Raw genomic sequence first — 22,631 nt, forward strand, 5'->3', positions numbered from 1 at the left:
CTGCACAAATGTTCTCTTCTGGGAGAGCTGAAGCTGCACAATCTCAAGTGTGGGTCAGTGCGAGATTGCTTATAAAGTCTGCTTCAGATGTACAGACACATTTCTGCCTCACCTTGTATTAAATTACCAATGTATCTTTTCATATATTGTTTTCTTTTCCCAGTTTTAAAGTATCGCAAAGGAGATGAAGACACACTAATTGATAAAATCTCCAAGCTTAACATTCATTCCATCATCAAAAAGTCTAACCGTGTCAGCAGCCACCTGAAGCATCTCACGGGCTTCGCCCCTCAGGTAATGAAACACACGCATGACTGAATAAAAATATGATCTTTATGCCAGTTACTAAATATACCAAGTGTTACAGCCTCTTGGAAACATCTTGCAGCCCGTGCGATCTGTCCCTCAGCCCACTGGATAGTAATGCAAAAAAAAGACCGAATGGAAGCAGATTCTGTCACTTGTCCCTTGCTCCAGAGCTCCCAACAATACTAACATTTCCTGGGGACACTTTCCTTGTTGACGGCACCTTCCTTCCTTGCCGCAAACACACTGGTGGGACATCAGTCCCAGGGTGCAACAACTATTGATGACATCGCCACCTAGCCCACAGCACATCCTGGTGAGACCTCAAGTCCCAGGCTGCACCTCTCCACATTCCTGCTGCCGCTTACGAGGGGGAGGCACCTACATCGCGCTTAAAGCGCTGCCTCCTCCCCCCACTGCGCATGAAGCTCCCGGGCCAAGGGCAAGACCATCCACGCCCGGAAGAGGCTGGACTGGGCCCCCCTCTTGGTTTTTTGTCTTGGTGAAGCTTGCTGTACAGTACTCTTTCCAGCCCTCAATCCCACCCTGCTTTTACATCAAAACTATCAAGGTTTGTGACAGGTAGAAACTGAAACAGAGGTCCTCGATCCCGGTTAATAAAGCAGGACTACAGGTTGAAAATCGTTTTTTTTTCTTTTATTTTGTATTTAACCAATTGTATCCAGCAGTTTGGCTTGCCTTTGTCCTTTTATTTCCCTCTCAAATTAGCTGAAGTGTTGGTGGGTTGGCTTCTGGGGGTGTTTTCATTGTATTACAATATAACCAACAACAATGAGGAAGCAGACCTGTCCTGGTAAACAACAAGCCCTGCCCCGGTAAACAACAAGCCCTGCCCCGGTAAACAACAAGCCCTACCCCAAGTATCCTCTTCCTCCTCCTTACCATCAACCTCAATCGATAGGATGCTACAGAGGGCCATAGGTCTGGTAGCAACGGAAATAGAGCTCACTGAGAAACGTTTCTCACTAACACCAGACCCTCTCGCTCTGTGACTGACTCATTAAACCCCCTCAAACTGTACCAGCTACCCCTGTTACCACAGTTAGGGTAACCGATCCTCTGCCATCCCCACAAGTTGTATGTAACGAGAAGGAGCCGCACCTAAAGTAGTCACACGAAAGGGGGGGGGGGGTGGCAACCAGTATACTCAAGAACGGAAAGCGTAAACAGATGACTGGGGTCGGGTCAAAAAGAAAGAAAATCAAGAATGGGCCTTCCAAAAGTGCAGAGAACTTGAACAATCCTGACTCAAACTTAGGATGCATTGTTGGCACATCAACGGACAAGGAATATCCAGCCTAGGTGATGTACCTGATGATGGACCTACAGAGCCAACTTAGATCTATTGTGAGGGAAGAGCTTGCCCCTCTGGTTGAACGTATAGATACATTGGCGACACTGTGGGAGAGCAGGCTAGGAAATGACAGCGAAAGCTGAACCAAGCTACAGTGAGGGGAAAAGATTTCAGTTGCAATACAGATAGATCAAGTATGAAATCCATAGAAAGGCCAGTCTCACTGTATGCTCAAGATCCCACCACCATCCCTAGTTCTAGGAATACCAATTGTGAGGCTAGGAGCAACGAACCAGTACAACACAAGAGGGGTAGAAATAAAAACAGCTTGCCCACGCATGGGTCTATGATGAGCAGAGAAGGTGGGGGTGAGGTGGGCATAGAATGCAGGGATGAAAGAGCCAGTCTACCTACCACAAATCTACCTCCTGCCTCATCTCCGTATATAATCATACTGACAGGTGTACCTGAAATTAAAAGTGGCTAGAGGGAAACCCAACTTGATTTAAGGAATACATGTCTGGTCTCTCTGGCAAGGCTTAGACAGCGCGCATATGATATGGCAGGGGACATCCTTATCGTCTGTAGAGTTAACTGGGTGGGTAACAGACAAAAAGATATGCAAGGGCATTGTGTAGTCATCAATTTTTAGACTAGAACCATTGTAGTTGGGAACTAGCCACAGTGATTAGTCCCTTTGCGCTGGATTATTTTTATTCTCCTGGCCAAGTGCCATCTAGGACCCACAACAGACCAGAGCTGGGCAGGTGGTCTCTAAAGCAACAGCTTGCGGCTAATGGTATCCACCTCCCAGACCCTGGCTATTTAACATACCGGTAGCCAGTAGATTCTGGGTTTTGGAAGAAGTAGATTGACAAGCAATGCTACAAAGCCTAGCCCAGTTGATTAATAGCCCACGGTTTTTAGGGAGCTAGAAAAGACAGTGGTGCATATTATCCACCATGGGCCAGGGGCAGAAATGGAGAAGCAACAAATAGTAGTAAACCAGAAGACCAAGATTACTGAAGGTGTATTGGAAAAGCCGTTGGCTACGTGTCCTTCACAAGTTGGTATTACACTGACCCCTATTACATGCTCCCCTGCAACACAAGCCCTGACTAAGGTACCAGGAATAACAGCTGACCCAAGCCCCGCTCCCTTAAGCGACAGTATACTGTGGGGAGGAGCCCACTGAGGTTGGTAGAGAAGCACCCTTGTGCCCAAATGAGGGATATACAACCTCCCAAAACCCACACCCTTGACGCTACACCAGAAAAATGTTAATTAACTAAACAAGTTTAGGGTCTTATCCTGGAACGTTGCTGGCCTGAAAAACAAGCTGATCTGCCCCGATTGGGGGCATTGACGTATGTATGTTTCAGCAAACATGTGCATGGGAAGATGCACTGCGGGTGGGATTTGCGTCATTTAATGTACCTTCCTCCACGGGGGGAAGAGGCAGACCATCTGCTGGTCTTTGTATTTGGGTGGGTACACACTTGGGTTGCACGGTTGACCAGCTGAAATCTCCTCCTAATGATATTCAGTGCATATCACTTACCTTTACCTCTAAGATTAGAATTGCTTTTATTAATGTTTATTCTTGTCCCGTAAGTCTTAGTCAAGACTCCCCGACCTATGACCAACTGGGACTTTTTATTCCCACAATTACTACAAACGTGGTTGGTCGGGGGGGCGGATTTTAACTGTCAATTTGAGCCCCTCGTCGATCCTAATGATGCAACCCTCTGTGAAGATTTGCTATGGGCAATTCCAGATCCATAAATCTCGTCAATCAGGGCATGGTCCCCGCTGGCTCTCCAGATAAACTCACTTACACTGATTCACTCCCTAAGAGCTTGTAATGGCTGCACAAAATCTGATACACCGGGGAAGGTAACATTTAATAGAGCTGGTCAAAACTTCCCTGTTAGACTACATCTTAGTGGAGACCAGGATATGGCATAGGGTTGTTAATTTTGCTGTCTTGCCTCGACACAACAGCCATCACAGTGCTCTGACCATGGAACTGGAGCTATCGGACTTGGGGAATCATTTGGCTCCCAGTACTCCACCAGATGAGAGACTAATACTCTCAAATAATAGGAGAAGAATACTGTGGGCGGCAATTCAACAGTCCCCCAATAAGCTGGCCTCACTATACTCAACAGTCATCCCGATCCTTTTGGTAATGGGAAATGTCATAACTTAAGATGGCATTCTATTAACTCCAAACAGAGTTGCAGAGCTCCATGTAGTACTCTCATCTAAACTGGCCAAAATATTCTTTCCAAAAGTACTTTCTAGGGGGGGGGGGGGATGGTTAATCGATCTTGGTTTAATGGCAATTGTGGATTGGCCAAGCTGGCTCTGATAGATACCAATAAATCGAAGGATAGGTGCCAAATCAAGGAAAACGGGCACTGTATAGAGACAGCGTTCATCAAGCAAAAAAGACTTGAGAATTGGCTAGATGGGATGCATTAAAAACTGCCCTATCAAACAGTCATTAAGACATTCTGGAGTATAGTCAGTACAGGTTGTAGCGAAGGGAAGCCAGCAAGAGACAAACATAGCAGCAGATGTGTGTAAGACACATTTCCAGGCTTTATATACCATATTGGAAGCAGATGGCTCCAATGATGAAATAGCCACAGCTACCTCAGAGATTACTTCTGAAGAGGCACCCGGGGTAACCTTGATCGAAATAGCAAATGCCATAAGTAAGTTATCCCCCAGCAAAGCACCAGGGCTTGATAAAATACCTAGGGAACTTTTTCGGGCGGAACCAAAAATATGGGGCATGGCGATCCCTGTAACTTGGACTGGTGAAGAATTTCTCCCAGTATTTAACAAGAGTTCCCCACTTTTACCCACTAACTAAAGACCCATCAGTTTGATTGATATTACCCAGAAATGATTTGCACGGTTACTACTGGATCGTCTTCAGGTATGGATGAATGACCATGAAATCTTGAACCCGTACCAAGCCGGATTTGGGAAAACATCTCCCACCGTCGACCAATTATATAGACTCCAACTCTTATATTGGAAAACGGTGACATTAGAGGATGGCAGTCTCTATTTAACCCCTTCCCCGCTCATGACGAGCTCAGCTCGTCCTGAGTTGCGACGCTCGCACGCTCATGATGAGCTGAGCTCGTCATGTAACGCAGCTTTTTTTAAAACGCCGCGCACAGCGGGAAAACCGCTAGCGGCGATGCGGTTAATATTTGTGGACCTAAAAACAGCTTTCGACCTGGTGCCCAGGGACAAATTATGGGGTGAACTTCGTGATCTGGGGGTCCCTCCCTATCTTTTACGCATGCTTAGGAGATTGCATGAAGGTAATTATGTGCAAAGTAGGTATGGGAAACATGGTGAACTCACCTCTCCACTCCCAATTAACAGAGGAGTAAGGCAGGAATGCGTGCTTGCACCTACCCTGTTTTGTCTATTATTCGATGCACTGGTCGATCAACTTATTGAGGTGAAGGATAACGATGCTCCGAAGCTAGCACATAGAAAAGTGCCAGCATTGATGTTTGCTGATGACACTCTTCTGCTTTTGCCCATGGGTATCCAGAGGATCCTCGATAGTTTTGCTGCCTGGAATAGACAGAAAGGTGAGCTCTTTTGCAGTGTTAAGCCCCTGCATGTTGGGTCTGCACTCCGCTCAGTGCAGCTGCTCAGCCTTGTTTCAGCATGCAAGGTTCATCTTACAATTACACAGGGTTCTCCTTTGACCGGCAGGTCGCGCAAGGTGATGCAGATGCTGTTATGACGTCAAAAGTGCATGATCAAAGTTTGGGTTCAGTTTATTAGCATTTGCTACAAAAAAAACATTATGCTTCTACAACATAGAGCAAATTAAAACATAAGACAAAATAACATTGAATTAAAATGACAACAGTATGACAGAATTAAGTTAGAAAATTGTATCTGCCATACTGGTGAAGTGAACTCTTGCATAAGTAATCTTTACCTCCTTTATCACTGCAGATGGGTAAAAAAAAGTGAGCATGTGAATGTTACAACGCGAGTACAGTGCTTATTGGTTTTACCTTTTAAAGTTAAGAAATGTTGACTTATGTGTAGTAAATGCTTTTTAATCATTGCATTTAAGAGCCGGGTTCTCGTAGGAATTGTTTCAAGACAAAAATTAAACCATCAAAGCCAATTTCACAGATAATTAACTGTACCTCCTGACAGGTCTCTTTATTACATAATTCTTCTGAACCGGTCTTTTTTAATCATATGATGCATTTTATCCTGGGGGGGGGGGGGGGGTGGAAACTGAGTTCTTCCATTCAGGATGTAAACCTGCGACATGTAGTAAAGGTGTCCATCCCTCTAAGGTATTCTAATGGCCCATCTGTTAAGTACTATTGTTATGTCTGTTAACAGATGATTTTAGTTCTCTGGGGGGACTACATCCACTATTTAAAAATGTACAGTCAGTGCCAGTAAGAGTAGGCTTTTTACCGGCCCCCTTCAGCCTTCAGCCTTTGACCTTTGTGTGTTTTCTATGCTTTACCTTTGCTTGGATGGGCTGTCTATCAAAGCCATGCCATTTTGTGGATACATACATTGTCCCATTTTTATTCTCACTAGTGTTTGCTGATGGGCAAAAAGTATTCTTTTATTAGATTGCAGATGTAACATGAGGTGTGGTTGGTAATATAGTCACTGTGTGCTTTACTTTGCTGACTTAATGACATTTTATTTTCGGGTTTATGGCAGTTTTGGGTTTCTGGATGCATTAACCGGTCTTACAGATATAATCCCATTAAGTAATTGTTGTTACGTATTCCTTTGTTATCCAGTATTTGGGTGTCTTTCATAGATTCACATGCCTGAATCATTCCCCGTCGTCGAGACGGGAGCCTCCGGTATATAAAAAAGTAATGTCCTATAGACATACATAGAAAAGAATAGGCCTAAGGATCTCACCTTAGTGACCTATCCACGTCCTTTTGTAAAAAGGACCAAACAGAGCAGGCCCAAGGGTCCCACCTTGGTGGCCTATCTGAGTCCTTTTGTAAAAAGGACCAAAGTAAAGAAAACCAACCAATCAGCTACTACCTCCTTCTAGAACCTTCCTGTCAGGAGCCCAAGTCTCTCAGATTTTCTACCGCACGTTGTGCTAGGGAGTCTCCACCTGAGCTCTCCTCAGGAATCTACTTCTTTCTTCAAAAAACGACTTTATTCAACTTCTATAATTATGACTGATAGCCAGAAAAAAGGTCTCTTTAGGACCTGTTCCTCCTGTAGCAAGAAAAGACTTCATGTGGAGGATAAACATGAAACTTGTTTATATTGTCTCTACCCTCAGCATCAAGCCAAGGACTGCAAAATATGTAGGACCTTCTCGAACAAGACCCTCAAGGACCGAGAAGGACGCCTACTACTCTGGCTCAACAGACTCAAGAACAAGACAGATGACTTGGTGTCGGAAGGTGAGAGTGTTTCTGGAACTTCACATTTTTCCTTGAAGAGGCCAAGGGTTACTTCCCCTAGCCCCTCAGACACCCCTCCTATGAAGACTTCCAAAAAGTCCTCAGAGGGCAAGACCTCAGTGTCTGGCAAGGAACTTCCCGTCACCAGGAAGCAGCCGCTGGTCCCGACGACGACGACAGGCTTCTTCAGCGCTAAAAACTGTCTCAACATCGACGACGACAGTGTCGACGACTACTGCATCGTCGGCTACCTCCTCGACGACGAGGACGCCGCCTTCATCGTCGGCGAGTAGACCTACGCCGTCGACCATTCCGGTCACTCCATCGACGACGAAGATATTACCGTCGACGACGAGATCGTCGTCGAAGACATCAACGACGACAACGGAGAAATTGCCGTCTGCGAAAACCGCGTCGACGAAGACACCGTCGACAGAGACACCGTCGACAGAGACACCGTCTACGCCGGGTAAATTGCCGTCGGCGAAGGCGCCTACTACAGCACCGTCGACACAAGCGTCGACGACCGCAGGGCCATGGAAAGAGTCTGCACTTTTATCGCATGCCATGGATGCCTTCCCACCTCAAGTAAGCCATGTCACAGTTAAAATCACAAAAAGGCCAATTACGCCAGTCCTGACGTCGCCCAGTAAGGTGCAACAACTACCTCCAGCCTGCCTATTACAAGGTGAAGAGTCGGATGAGGAGTCATATACACAAGCAACTAGTCCATCAGACTTGGTGCTTAAATGCCAAAGCACAGATGAGGAGCCGGAGGAGGAGTACCATGTAGAGCAATCGGTCCACACTCAAATGCAGACACAGCTTGCACCAATGGTGTGTCTACCAGCATCCATCGTCTCGGATCTACAATTCCTAATAAAGGATTATAAAGAGAGGTTTCCGGAGAAACCCACTACACCTGCACTTCCAGCTGCACAGGTACCAACTCCTTTGTCTCGGCATAAGCCACCTCCACTGGTGCTTGAGAAAGTACAGGAGCCAATACAAGACATCCTCTCATCTGACGAAGAAGAGAGAGAACGGGAAGAGGGCGAAGTCCATGACGACGAGTCAGACCCAGATGCAGACCAGGACTATGTGGCACATTCTCCGGCCTCTCCGGAACCACAGTCTTCGGAATCACCACCCGCAGACATCGGTGGATTCCACAATCTCATAGAGCAGGCTGCCAAAAGATTCCATATGTCTATGGAAACTCAGGAGACTGAATGCTTCCTTTACGATTTCAAGGAGCCCACTAAAAAGTCGACCAGGTCAATCCCCATCATTGACTTTATCTGGAAACAAGGCAAACAACTCATGCAAACACCAGCTTCTATACAAGTGGTAGTGCCCAGGCTAGATAAAAAATACAAGGCAACCTCATCGGCGCCAGCATGCCTCACCGGTCACCCCAAGGCAGACTCTGTAGTGACGCAAGCGGCACACAAAAACTTGCGCAATCCAGCATCGCCTCTGTCGAAGCCACCTGACAAGGAAGGCAGAAAACTGGATGCGGTTGGCAAACGTTTCTCTACCACATCGGCCATGACGGTGAAAGTGGCGAATTCTATAGCACTTCTGGGCCGTTACAATCGTCAACTCTGGGCAGACATTGCACCCTATCTTTCTAACCTGCCAGAAGATCTCAAAGAGGAGGCTCATTCGCTCCTCTTAGAAGGCCAAACATCTGCCTCCGAGCTCATCGACTGCGCGATTGACGTCGCCATGACTGGTTTCCGGCAGCTGGCAGGTGCTGCCGTACTAAGACGACAGGGTTGGCTCCAGGCCACCTCCTTCCGCCAGGAAGTGCAAACAAGAATTCTCGATATGCCTTATGACGGCCAGCATCTCTTTGGTGAACAAATTGACGCGGCCCTCACCACTATTAAAAAGGACACGGACACTGCCAAGGCTCTTGGAACTCTACAATTCCGGAACCAGTCCTTTCGTGGCAACAGAGGAAGAGGACAACCTTCATATAGGGGTTCCTACCAGAATAGGTCTTCCTATTCGTACTCCCAAAGCAAACCGCAATTCCAACAGCGGCAAAGCCAACAGGGGCGCCAGACTTCCTACGGCAAGTCAAGCTACAGAGGGAAAAAACAAAAAAGACCTGCTGGCAACCGCCAATGACTCGTTTCTATGGCCAGTCCATCCACCATTGCATTCTTTACAACTTGGAGGAAAACTCACATACTTCCTAAAAAATTGGCAAAAGATAACGGATCGGTGGGTACTCCAACTCATTCAATTTGGACATTCCCTAGAATTTGTCTCAATTCCCCCAACGACACCACCTTACAAACGATCCCACAGGCACCTACCGGTTGCTTCTTCAGGAAATAGCTTCCATGCTCCAAAAGGGGGCGATAGAGAGTTCCACAGGCCCACAAGGGGAAAGGTTTCTACTCTCACTTCTTCCTAATCCACAAAAAAGGAAAAAAGTGGAGGCCAATCCTCGACCTCAGGGCACTCAACGTGTTCCTAAAGAAACAATCGTTCCGTATGGTGACTCTACAGGAAATCCTTGGTCTCCTGGAGGAAGGGGACTACATGACGTCCTTAGACCTACAGGACGCCTACTACCATATTCCTATCCTCAAAGGGCACAGGAAGTACCTCAGGTTTGCGGTAGCAGGACAACACTACCAATTTCGTGTCCTTCCATTTGGCCTCAAATCTGCCCCACTGATATTTACCAAATGCCTCTCCCCTGTGGCAGCCTTCCTCCGTCAACAGGGCCACCAGGTATTCCCATACCTGGACGACTGGCTGGTAAAAGCACCATCCGCGACCGCCGCAGCCTCATCCTCCAGCGCCTGTCTAGATATTTTCCACCGACTAGGTTGGACCCTCAACCGCGAGAAGTCGGCACTGGAACCCACCAAAGTCATCACGTTCCTTGGAGCGACTCTGGACACGGAACGCGTCAGAGCTTTCCCCTCTCAGGAGAGAAAGGTCAAACTCGTCTCCCTGGCCACGTCAGTGGCTTCATGGAAGACTCTACCGGTCCGCACCTTCAAGTCCCTCCTCGGCATGATGTCCTCATGCATAATGCTCATTCCCCACTGCCGCCTCAAAATGCCCCCTCTCCAAGAGGAACTAACGAAGCAATGGACGCAAGCTACGGGATCTTTCGAGGACCGCATACGCGTCACTCGAACCATGGTCAACCACTTACAGTGGTGGAGATCGCTCAAACATCTGTCACAGGGACTACCGTTCCTGCTTCCAGCAGAACCACACGTAATAACAACGTACGCATCCCTAGAAGGCTGTGGAGCGGTACTCCAAGAACTCCAGATCAACGGCAAGTGGACGACACAGGAAACCAAGCTCCATATCAATCTACTGGAGTTAAGAGCGGTCTTCCTGGCTCTCCAAGCGTTCCTACCACGCATTCGAAACTCCCCAGTGCTCGTCAGGACAGACAACACCACGACGATGCACTACCTGAACAAACAGGGGGAGACGCGATCGCTCTCGCTATCTCGAGAATCGCAAAGAGTCTGGAACTGGCTTCTGGAACATGGAATAACAATGAAAGCGGAGTACGTCCCGGGCAAGGACAATGTCTTTGCGGACGCCCTGAGCAGAGAGAGGTCTCCTTCCCACGAATGGGAGCTAGACACGGAGGTGCTGGAGCATATCTTCGCGGAGTGGGGAACCCCGCGAATAGACCTCTTTGCCACCAGAGAGGACGCCAAATGCCCAAGCTTCGCAAGCAGGCATCACCACTCAGGAACCCTCGGAAATGCATTTTCCATCGCATGGCGCAACGTATTTGCGTACGCCTTTCCGCCATTCCCACTGATACCCAGGGTTCTCAGGAAGATGAAGTCAGAGCCCTGCACTCTGATCCTAATCGCTCCATCCTGGCCGAGGCATCACTGGTTCACGGAACTTCATCGCCTCTCTGCCCGGCCCCCTCTTCGCCTACAGCATTTTCCAGCCCTGCTCACAATGTCCCAAGGGCAGGTTCTCCACCCGAATCTGAGCTCTCTGAAGTTGTGAGCCTGGCTCCTGAATACCGCGAATTCATCCACCTGAACATCCCGCAGGAGTGCAGAGACGTCCTTGCGAAGGCTAGAGCGGACAGCACTAATAAAATCTACTCACTAAAATGGAAGCGATTCTGTTCCTGGTGTGTGGCTAATGGCTTGCACCCCTTCCACACCACTCCACAGCAGCTGCTGCCATACTTACTGCATCTAGCGCAATCAGGCCTTGCACATGCCTCCATCAAAGTGCATCTAGCGGCAATTTCCAGATTCACAAGGACTGCTACGGGCCCATCCCTGTGGGCGGACAGACTTATAAAACAATTCCTTAAAGGCCTATTCAGGTCCTTTCCACGACCAAGACCAATTCCTCCATCGTGGCACCTCAGTGTGGTCCTTCATCAGTTAATGAAGCATCCCTTCGAACCCATCCATAAGGCGGGGATCAAGTTCCTCTCATGGAAAAAGGCTCTCCTCCTGGCGTTAACCGCTGCCAGAAGGGTCAGTGAGTTGCAGGCTCTCTCCATCCAAGATCCTTTTATGTAATTCAGGGAAGACCGAGTCATTCTGCGGACTAACCCTCGGTTCATTCCAAAAGTCCCCTCGGACTTCCACCTTAACGAACCAGTGGTGCTTAGGTCATTCTTTGCAAATCCTACCACTGCAGCCGAGAGAAAACTAAATTCGTTAGATCTGAAGAGATGTCTTAAATTCTACATCGACAAGATACGACACTTCCGAAAGTCATCTCAACTCTTTATTGCCTTTAGTAGACCACGGAAAGGCATGCCCCTGACAAAACAGAGTATTTCAAGGTGGATTTCTTCTGCGATCACCTTTTGTCACGACAAGGCCGGACGGCCTTTGGACTCACGAGTCAAAGCTCATTCGACAAGAGCCATGTCCACGTCTGCGGCGCTGTTTGCTTGAGTGCCGGTATTGGACATCTGCAGAGCGGCGACCTGGAAGTCCCCGCACACCTTCACCAGGCACTACTGCCTGGATACTGAGCTGATGAAGGATGCAGCAGTGGGCCGAGCAGTGCTTCGCCATCTATTCCAGTGAGGTGAGCCTTCCTCCATCCCTCCATCCTTTACTGGTATGCACATTCTTTTACTAATATTTACATGACAATGCATTTTGGTGGTTTGCAGTCGCGTGATATGTATTATCTACAGACTCATATCTGATGTTCCATCAAAAATGTGCATAATGTATTGCTGGCTACTCTGATTCAGGCATGTGAATCTATGAAAGACACCCAAATACTGGATAAGAAATGCGTTACTTACCTGTAACTGCAGTCATCCAGTATTAGTGTCTTTCATAGATTCACATGCACCCTCCCGCCTCCCCTCGAAGGACTTGCCTATCTCTCTAACGAGTTTACGCCTAACTAGCTTGGTGCGTACGAAAATCTGAGAGACTTGGGCTCCTGACAGGAAGGTTCTAGAAGGAGGTAGTAGCTGATTGGTTGGTTTTCTTTACTTTGGTCCTTTTTACAAAAGGACTCAGATAGGCCACCAAGGTGGGACCCTTGGGCCTGCTCTGTTTGGTCCTTTTTACAAAAGGATGTGGATAGGTCACTAAGGTGAGATCCTTAGGCCTATTCTTTTCTATGTATGTCTATAGGACATTACTTTTTTATATACCGGAGGCTCCCGTCTCGACGACGGGGAATGATTCAGGCATGTGAATCTATGAAAGACACTAATACTGGATAACTGCAGTTACAGGTAAGTAACGCATTTCTTTACTTTGCTGTCATGATAACATTTGTTGGCTTTAGAGATTGTTTTGCTGACAGTGTAAAGCTGCATGCACCAATATTGTTGTGGAAGCAGAACCCCGTACCCCAAAATTTAAGACACTCCAAAATTCAGATCACCCAAATGTTATCTCTAGCGATTGCGCTCCAGGTATGATCATGTGCAAAAGGCACTCTCCTCAGCATCACGCCTGTTAGTTAAGCGAAGTAGGAAATAAGTAACTGGGACAACTCAATAACTGAGTTCTAGATGAGGGAAAAGTTAAAGGGTTATATTACAAAATCTAATCATTAAGCAAATGCAGAGTAAATGTATAAATGCAAGAAAGGCTCAAATGCAATTTACGTAGTCAGAAAAAAGAATTATTCTAAGTCACAAATAAACTGCAAAATCATAAGAGGAATGGGCCGCATCTCTGGTAGAGAAAGGAAAGTCACCTGGCTCACCCCTACAACTAAGGGGTTCTTTTTTGAAATAACATTTTTATTGAGAATTTTCTGGTACAAAATTAGCCATATAACATGTTGATTTCTTACATTATTCCATACGTCCCCAATAACGGTAGAAGCAATAAATAGTCACTTAAATAATCACATATAATCCACAACCCTGCGATGATAAAAACTACTGTACACCAGAATAGCTTGTATATACATATGCTGACAATAAGTTAGGACTCCTATGCCAGGGTATATCACCACCCCCCAACCCTCTTCTGTTTTATATTCGTGTGTCTCTCCAGGTTTTTAATGGTGTCCAGATATTTAGCCCCATCTCGCATGCTGTCCTACCCTTGTGCTCATGTAGGGCGGACTCGATGTTATATATACCAAGGAGTCTAGTCAACCGCATCTGAAAGGACGGGGGAACTATATCCTTCCAACCTGCTGATATAAGAATACGTAACACTGCCACAGAGATAAAAACGAAGGCTTCGGTCTCTTTCTTTATCCCCAACTTACTCTTGCTTCCTAGAATCATTAGGGTAGGGGATAGACTGATCTTAAGGCCTAGCAGCCCCTCCCAGAATGACTCGATCTCACCCTTGATTATATTTAGTTTCTTACATTGGTGGAACATATGTAATAGATCAGCAGGTCCTTTCAAACATCTAGGGCATCTATTTTCTTCCCTTTTACCCTAATTAAAAAGTTTTGCAGGTGTGAAGTAAAGATTAAATAACGTCCTAAAATGTTGTGCTTTTAAATTCGAGGAGCGTAGTATCCTCTTATCTAGTTGTAGAGCTTTATCTAAATCCACATCTGGATCATCCAGTTTTAAGGACCAAGAAGTCTCGTTTTTTTCAAAATCATCTTGAATTTCAGTCATTAGTATCCTATAGATAATTTTATTCCTGCTGCCCCCTTTTAACAAGTAATCCAAAAGGTTGTTTCTGCTTCCAGTGGAGATCCGGGGTCTCTTAGCTTGAATCGTTTGGGAGACCTGGACAAATTTGAAACCTTGGTTACTGGGGATACCGTATCTCTTTTGTATAGCCCCAAAGCTCAGCATGACATTCCCCTTCATAACATCGCCCACTGTTTGAATTCCCTGCTGCTCCCAGCTTTTCCACAAACCATCAATACTTAGATTTGGGAAGATCCCCGACTTCCACAATGGGGTGTGATAGTTGATCTTCGGGATTGCTTATGCCTTTTGTATCAATTTCCAGACCCCCCACACACTGCCCATAATGTTGTATCGCATTTTCTTAAAATATTGTTGGTCTGTTTTCCTCCAAAGAACCCCAACAGCCTCTCTCCCTAATAACAGTTCATATATAGAGGGGAGATTTTGATTGCTATATGGAACATACGACTCATTTGTGGCTGGATCAAATAAAATTGCCATCTGGGTTATCAGACATGTCCATTGATAAAACCTGACATTGGGAAATCTTAAACCTCCTAATTCCTGTGGGAGGGACATGAATTTTAGTGACCGTCTGATCTTACCATATTGCCATAAAAAGTTCATAAATATTGCTTCAATTGATTTTATCAGTCCCTCATCTATTAACAGCGGAATAGCGTGGACCAGATACAGAATTTTGGGGAGCATCGTCATCTTCAACACATTAGACCTCCCTATTAGTGATAGATGCAGCTTATCCATTCTTTTAAGATCTAGCTCTATTGATTTTAACAATGGGGTGAAATTATCCTTGACAATTAGATCTGTCGTGACATTAACTGTTACTCCCAGATATACTGCAGATTCCACATATCTCGAGTCTGCTTTGACAATATTATCGGTACAGATTACCTGGGTTTTACCCTCGTTCAAGTGATATCCTGAATATCTACCAAATTCTTTTGTGATTTCAACTAATATGCGCATGGCTGTATCTGGATCTGTGGAAGTTACTGCCAAGTCATCGGCATACGCCAATATTTTTGTCTCCAATCCCTTTGTTATGAAAGGCTTAATCTCCACGTTACACAGAACCTGCTGGACTAATGGGTCAATATACAGTGTGAACAGAATGGGTGAACAGGGACACCCCTGACGTGTCCCCCTCGTTATATAGATTTTCCCATAGCTTTCACACATTAACTGTACCCTGGCCACTGGATCGTGATACATGGCCTTGAGGGCATTCAGAATTTTTGGTCCAAACCCTCTTCGGTCCAATACCTCCCTCAAATACTTCCACCTTACGTGGTCGAAAGCTTTTTCCGCATCGAGGAAGATCATGGCCATACCCTCCCCCCTGACAGCATGGAAATCAAACTGGGCAAAGGCCCGTCTTATATGATCAGTTGTTCCGCGTCCTGGAATGAATCCATGCTGCCAGGGGGAGACCCGACCACCGATGACCCTCCCAAATCTGCTAGCCAGAATCTTAGCGTAGATTTTGGTGTCCGCGTTTATGAGGGATATTGGCCTATACGACCCAGGATTCTCTTTTGGCTTCCCTTTCTTATAAAATACAACTATGTTTCCTTCCAAGTCTCAGGAATTTTGTAGGTGCATACTATCCCACTGAATAAATCTAGGAGTATTGGGGCTATCTCAGGCGAAATTCACTTATACACCTCTAGTGGAAAACTATCTGGCCCTGCTGCCTTGCATGTTGCTAATTCTTGCAGTGCCTCAAGTACTTCGCTGATTGACTGATCTTTATCCAGTGTTTCTATCTCTAATTCCTCCAGTTTAGTGTCTTCGTCCCCGAACTCCCCATGTGGCATATCTACATCCATCTCTTCCTGATATAATACTTGATAGAAGTTTTTGAACACATTTAAGATATCTTTTGGCTCTACATACTCCTGACCGTTCTCCTGAATGCTGGATATTACAATCTTGGTAGTTCCCTGTCTGATCCGTAGTGCCAATGCCTTACCTGCCTGTTCTCCTGTTTCATACATTTTACATCTATGAGCTTGATATTCGGAGGCATCTTTTTTGGCCCATTGTTTATGAAGCTCCGCTTTAATAGAGCTAATTCTCTGTTGGCAACCCTTCCCTTCCCTTCCTTGCAATATATCTTCCCCATGCTGCTCTTCAACTGCTATCAGTTGGTCAGTCAACCTATTATTATCTGCTAGCATCTTTTTCCTGCGCTGGGCAGCAGAGCTGATTGTCTCGCCCCGCAGAGCTGCTTTAGACGCGTCCCAAACACTGTTCCTAGATGCGCTGAACCTGTTTGCATCGAAGAATTCTACGGTCCATTTCCTCAAATGCTCCACATTTGCGATATCTGCTAGCAGCTTTCTATCGAAGGTCCAGCACCTCTGTTTTCTCATGGGCATAGACAGATCATAGCTCAATATTAAAGGACTGTGGTCCGATATTATTTTTGGTAACTTCCTTATATAAACCTTTCTCACTTCTGTAGACGAAATTAAAAAGTAGTCTAGTTTCTTATATTTCTGATATGGACACGAGAAATAGGTAAACCCAGGATTACCAGGCTCTTTGTTCCCCCATACATCTATTAATCCATGTGACTGAATCAAGGAGCTCAGTGCCTGATACACCATTGGCTTCCGGCCTACATACGGAGACTTGTTAGTAAAGTCTGCTGATATGTTTAAGTCTCCGCACACTATAATAGGAGTAGGCCAACTGGTTAATTCATTCTCTAATAATTCAAATACCTCGGGGTCATCTTGGTTAGAGCCGTAGATCCCACAAATTGTAATACCAATACACATCTCAGCCAGTGCCCATCTCCCTAATGCGATACAAAAGGGGGTGGTGATGGACGGAGCATCTGAACCAATCAAACACTCACACCCAGTCAAAAGATCTGGGTTTAATCCATCACCGTTCTTTAGCCCACTCTGCCACAACAGTTCAGACATGGCCATATGCAAATCAGTCTGACCCTGTAATGGATTAAACCCAGATCTTTTGACTGGGTGTAAGTGTTTGATTGGTTCAGATGCTCCGTCCATCACCACCCCCTTTTGTACCGCTTTGATCGCCATAAGTTGGCAGGGTATGCTCAGACGTGAGTGCCTTGCTCACTTTGCCACTGGATTCAAGCAAGCCTGGCTGAAGAAGGCTGAAATGTAAGAAACCGTTCCTAGGAAACTTGTTTCCGGTCCAGTTCGGGCTGGACTGTTCCCATGAGGCACAGGGTCAGACTGATTTGCATATGGCCATGTCTGAACTGGGGTGGCAGAGTGGGCTGAAGAATGGTGATGGATTAAACCCAGATCTGTTGACTGGGTGTGAGTGTTTGATTAGTTCAGATGCTCTGTCCATCACCACCCCCCTTTTGTACCATCTCCCTAATGCATCAGCCTTAAAGCGCTTAGTACCCCCGAGTGAAGATTTGCCTAGGATAGCTACCTCTCTTACTGTACAGGTCTGAGAAGAACAGGCCAAAATATCAAAACCTCTCGAACTTAAAAGCTGTTTTTTCCCCCAAGGCATGTGCGTCTCCTGTAGGCATATGACATCTATATGCTCTGCTTTCACAAATTCAGCCAGTCTATGCCTTTTTTCCAATCGTTTGAGCATGAATTAAGTTTTGCCATTCTTCCCCATGCGATTCTCCTTCCCTTTTTGTACCAGCAATTGGATTATATACCAATATAAAGTATACATCATTTCCAAAAATAGAAACACATTAGTACCAGATATTCTCCTTTTTCGGCTTTTCCCCCCCCTTCCTTACCCCCACCCAGACCCCTCTCCTTCCTCCCCCCGACATCCCTACCTCCCACCCATGCTCCTGCCCAACCCCCCCTTCACCTCTCTCCCTTGTGAAGCGCTTAGACCATAGTCTGTGCTTGCGATGCATGCAGCGATAACGGACAGGTCACAACATCATTTTAATATACAACACCCTTAACCCCTTAACTCCACTCATAATGAGAAAAACGTGTCGGCAGAGCAATCTTCTATAAACACACCACCCAAATACCCAGAAATACTACATACATTCGGATAACTTTCCTAATTGTCCAGGGAATCTAAATACTCTTGCGCTTTTACTTCAGACGCAAAGTACTGGGTCTGTCCTCCATTTATAACTAAGTTGTGCTGGATTGATGAGATATACTTGAATATTCTTATCTTGAAACGGTTTGATTAATTGTCTCAGTCTCCAGCGTCTCTCCACTGTTACATGACTGTAGTCCGGTCGGACAAAGAACGTCACTCCACCGCTGGACCTTCTTGCTTCCGGTCTGGCCTTCTCAGCTATTGCCTGCCGTAGAATGAAATTCCCCAGTAATACAAGGATTGCCCTTGGCTTATCTCCTCCTCTTGGACCTGGGCGTATTTTAAAGGGGGTGCGATGCGCCCTCTGAATTTCAGCCGACCAATTCCAGTCCGGGAGCTCAGGGAAGGCAGAATTAAACAAATTGATCATATAGGCCCTTACATCTGACCCCTCTACCCCCTCTGGTACCCCCAGCACCCTGAGATTGTTTTCTTCTCAGCCTATTTTGCATATCTTCCAGTTTCCACTGGATGTCCTTGACCTGGGCACTGTGAGTCTCTACTTTGGTGGTGGCTGCGGGTGCCTCATATTCCGTGGCAACAATCCATTCCTCCAGATTTTAAACTCCGTCTCCTACATTTGCATAGGCCTTGGACAGCTTCCTTACCACACCCTGCATCTTTCTCATTGCCGCTTGGGATGTGCGGCTATCAAGACGTGTTTCCTCCCTATGAGCGAGAATCGCCTGATGGATTACTTCCAGTAGCGGGGGATGAGTTGTAGTATTTTCGGTGTTAGGACTGCCCTGGAGTGGCATGGTAGATGAGTGATCCCAGCTTAAATCCTTTATAGGTTGCTCATGGGTCTTGGGTGGGTGTTAGGCCTTTTGGCCGTTACGGGGGGTCATGATCAAAGTCGCTCTCTGAGTCTAGATTGCTACCCCCTAGGGACCAACTCCGTTCTTCTTCAGACCATTCCGCCCCTTCTGAGACAGAGAAGAAGCAGTCGCTAGGATCTTTGTCTTTTTCGTACTCCATCCTTTCCTTTCTCTTTTCCATCCGACTGGGACTCGGAAGAACAAGGGATTTCAATCTCTCCCCCTCCTAGGATATGGCATTGATCTGCTTCCATTGCTGCCTGATCAGCCCCAGTCTCTATTTGTGGGAGGGATATGTCATTACTTGATACTACAGCCTCCGCCATTCCCATTTTACTAGCCCAGGACTCTCCATCTGCCGCATCGTCCCCCAGAATATCTCCCTTATCACCCGCATAGCTGACTCTATGAACCACTGGGTACGTTGTAACAGAGATAATGTCTGCCTGGATTTCTGGGTCTACTTGATTACTTATATTCTTTGTCCGGGAGACTCGAGTCTCTTCAGAGCCCATCTCCAGTGCCTGTGTTCCTGCCATGACCCTCTGTGAGCGCGGCGCTGGGGCGGCTACACCTTCCTCACCTGCAGCTTTGGTGTGTTGTTCCTTGCCGCTGCGCGAGAGCATCTCCACGATCGATGGAGCCGCCTGCTGATTCTTCGCCGCGATGCCTTTCCCTCTCCTTGGCGGTTCCAGAGGAGACGTCCACAGCTTCCGCGGCATTTCCACCCTGCTCCGCTCCAGCTCACCTTGCTCTGATCCCGCTGAACTAATGGCTGTCTCTCCTTTTTTGCGGGCCGCCGCTGCTGCTGCCTTCGCCGTTGCTCCTGCTGCCGCTTTCGAGCCATGTCTCCTCCGCTGCGCCTACTCCCTCTGCTCCGCCTGCTCCAGTGAATCAGTACCCCGTCAAGCACTCTCATCAGCCAGAGCGCGAGCCCCGTGGATCTCCCCGTCCTCGCCCAGGTTGCTCGGTAAGCAATCAGTACCAACATATAACTTTGTAAGCTAGTCTGTCATCTGAAAAGAAAATGACACTCTGCTGCTAGAATACCGATGAGGTATTTCCCAGAGACCGGACCCATTCCGCTAGCACTGCATTCGACCACTATGCGGTCGCCATCTTGCTCCCCCCCTCACAACTAAGGGGTTCTTTTGCACAATTCTCACATAGAAAATGAGGGAAATTGCAATGTCATCTTAGCATAACAAAAAATAACACATATTGGGTTAATCTGATTATGAATCATCATGTTAAGGCCTATAACACTATCCCACTTTCTAAAAAACTGTAACGACCTGGCGTTCCCGGGATCGGGGACAGACACTCACAGAACACACAACAACCAGTTATATGGAGGGCTATTTAATGGGTAAACCAAAGAAAGAGACAAATGATATAACGTAGCTGGAACCTCCAGTCTTGATACGATACCCACTCACAGCACCGGTGTCACTGACCGTCCTCCGCATGTACACCGGTCCTGGTGTACTCCAACGGAGGGCACTGTGCTAAATAGCGTCCGACAATGCCGCTCGACAACTGTGAGGGTGGGTAGTGTCAATACAAGTTAAGGGTGTTGAGGGGCATGGGTGTCACCCAGCCGGGTTCTCAACCCTTTAGAAATGCAGGGAGGACAGGGAGCAGCCGCTCCACCTGTTCCTCTAGAAGTTATCCTTTGCAATGCCCCAATGCTCGTAGACGCTGAACACCTCCTTGGTGTGTGTCTTATGAGCCTTAACCCAGATGCCAATAAAGCTGAAGCAGCAGAGCGAGGCCGAGAGCAGCCGCTCTATCACACCTCACGTCTATGCTGCCCTGTCGCTGGGACGCGGAAAACACCTCCCGGTGTGCGTCTCAGCGTAAGGCAAGTACTCGCAAGTCTGACGAGACTGAGAGCATCCGCTCCCACCAGTCTCAGTCAGGTTTCTGCTCAACGCTGCGCTGACTCGTCCGAGTCGGAAGCGCAGCTCAGCAGGGGTACTGGCTGTTAGGATGTATTCGAAGACACGGGGCAGAGAGCGCGAGCTCTAATCTTACATCCGTTCTCCGTAGAAGTCCTCAACGGCCACAAGGTTCCTGGATGCAAAGGACTCCGCTGCTCGTTCCGTCGGTGTTGATCCGAATATCCGACGCAGCGTCCTTTCCGTCTCGTCCTTAAGTAGGCGGTCCTACAGCGTTAGGTAACCATGTCGATTTGTTACCTAACCTGTTTCCGCGCTAAGCGTTATGGGATCGGTAGTTCGCACCACTTGCGGCGCGTTGGCTACGGCGGTGTACGCTAGGGGAAGGGAATTCCTGACAGTACATCCCCCTTCCATCACCTCCTCACAGCAGGGCCAGCACACGAAGGGAAACGGCGATGAAAGGAAGACACCAAACGAGGCGCGTGTACCCCTGCAGCCGGTTCCCACGACTGCTCCTCGGAGCCATACCCCTTCCAGTCCACGAGGTACCACAGCTTGCCTCGACGCCACTTGGAATCCAGGATACCCGCTACCTCGTATTCCACCTCCGAATCCACGCTCACCGGCACCGGTGGCACCTGTTTTGTAGATGTCGAGGGTTTCAACAAAGAAACGTGGAAAACGGGATGGATCCGTAAGGACTGGGGCAAGCACACCTTCATATTCACAGGGCTGATGCACTGGGTGATCCGATAAGGGCCCATGAATTTGGGATGGAACACGCTGCGTTTTCTGAATCGCATGTTCCTCGTCGAGATCCAGACGTAGCCCCCCACCCGGTATACAGGCCCAGGTCTTCTTTTCCGGTCCGCCACTGTTTTGTACCTTGCCTTGGCCTCGTCCAGCGAAGCCTGGGAACGTATCAACGTTTCCTTGATGTGCGCCACCCTCTCCGCTGTTGCGGGCAATTTGGCTTCCTTGACAGGGTGGACAAACGGCAAGAACCTGGGGTGGTGTCCGTAGTTGCCATAGAAGGGGGAAGATTTAGTGGAACTGTGTGTGGCGTTGTTGTAGGCTATCTACGCAATCCATAGCATGTCCACCCATTCATCTTGCCCCTGGTCGACAAAACAGCGTAGATACTGTTTGAGTGACTGGTTCAGGCGTTCCGTTTGGCCGTCCGTCTGGGGATGATAGCTTGTGGATAGGGCTGATTGGACGTGCAACGCCGAACACCATGTCCTCCAAAACCTGGCGGTGAACTGTGACCCCCTATTGGACACAATCACGCTAGGCAGGCCATGCAGCCTCACGATGTTCCTCAACAACAAAGATGCCAGCTCACCGGCCGAAGGGACCTGCTTACAAGCGATGAAGTGTCCCATCTTGGTGAGGTAGTCCACCACCACCAGGATAGCCGTTTTCCCCTGATCCGCGGGTAGACCTATGATGAAATCCAGGGATATGTTCTCCCATGGTCTGTTAGGTGTGGGAAGGGGTTGAAGGAGCCCTTGCGTACGTCTGTGATCGGCTTTCATTGAGGCACAGACGGAACAGGCCGAACCCCATTTCCTAACGTCCGCTCTCATGGCT

The 22,631-nt window shown here is 47.4% G+C and overlaps 1 protein-coding gene across 2 annotated transcripts in view; it reads left to right on the forward strand.

Annotated features, from left to right (window-relative positions):
- DNMBP (dynamin binding protein) overlaps window positions 1–22,631 on the forward strand; it is a 534,728-nt gene that overhangs the window by 442,978 nt on the left and 69,119 nt on the right. For both annotated transcript variants that reach the window (XM_078643534.1, XM_078643535.1), the window contains one exon: window positions 164–294. In XM_078643534.1, coding sequence (XP_078499660.1) covers window positions 164–294 — 131 coding nt within the window. The remainder of the gene's footprint in view (window positions 1–163; window positions 295–22,631) is intronic.

The sequence above is a fragment of the Lissotriton helveticus genome, chromosome 5_1 (assembly GCF_964261635.1).
Source record: "Lissotriton helveticus chromosome 5_1, aLisHel1.1, whole genome shotgun sequence".
Taxonomy (NCBI): domain Eukaryota; kingdom Metazoa; phylum Chordata; class Amphibia; order Caudata; family Salamandridae; genus Lissotriton; species Lissotriton helveticus.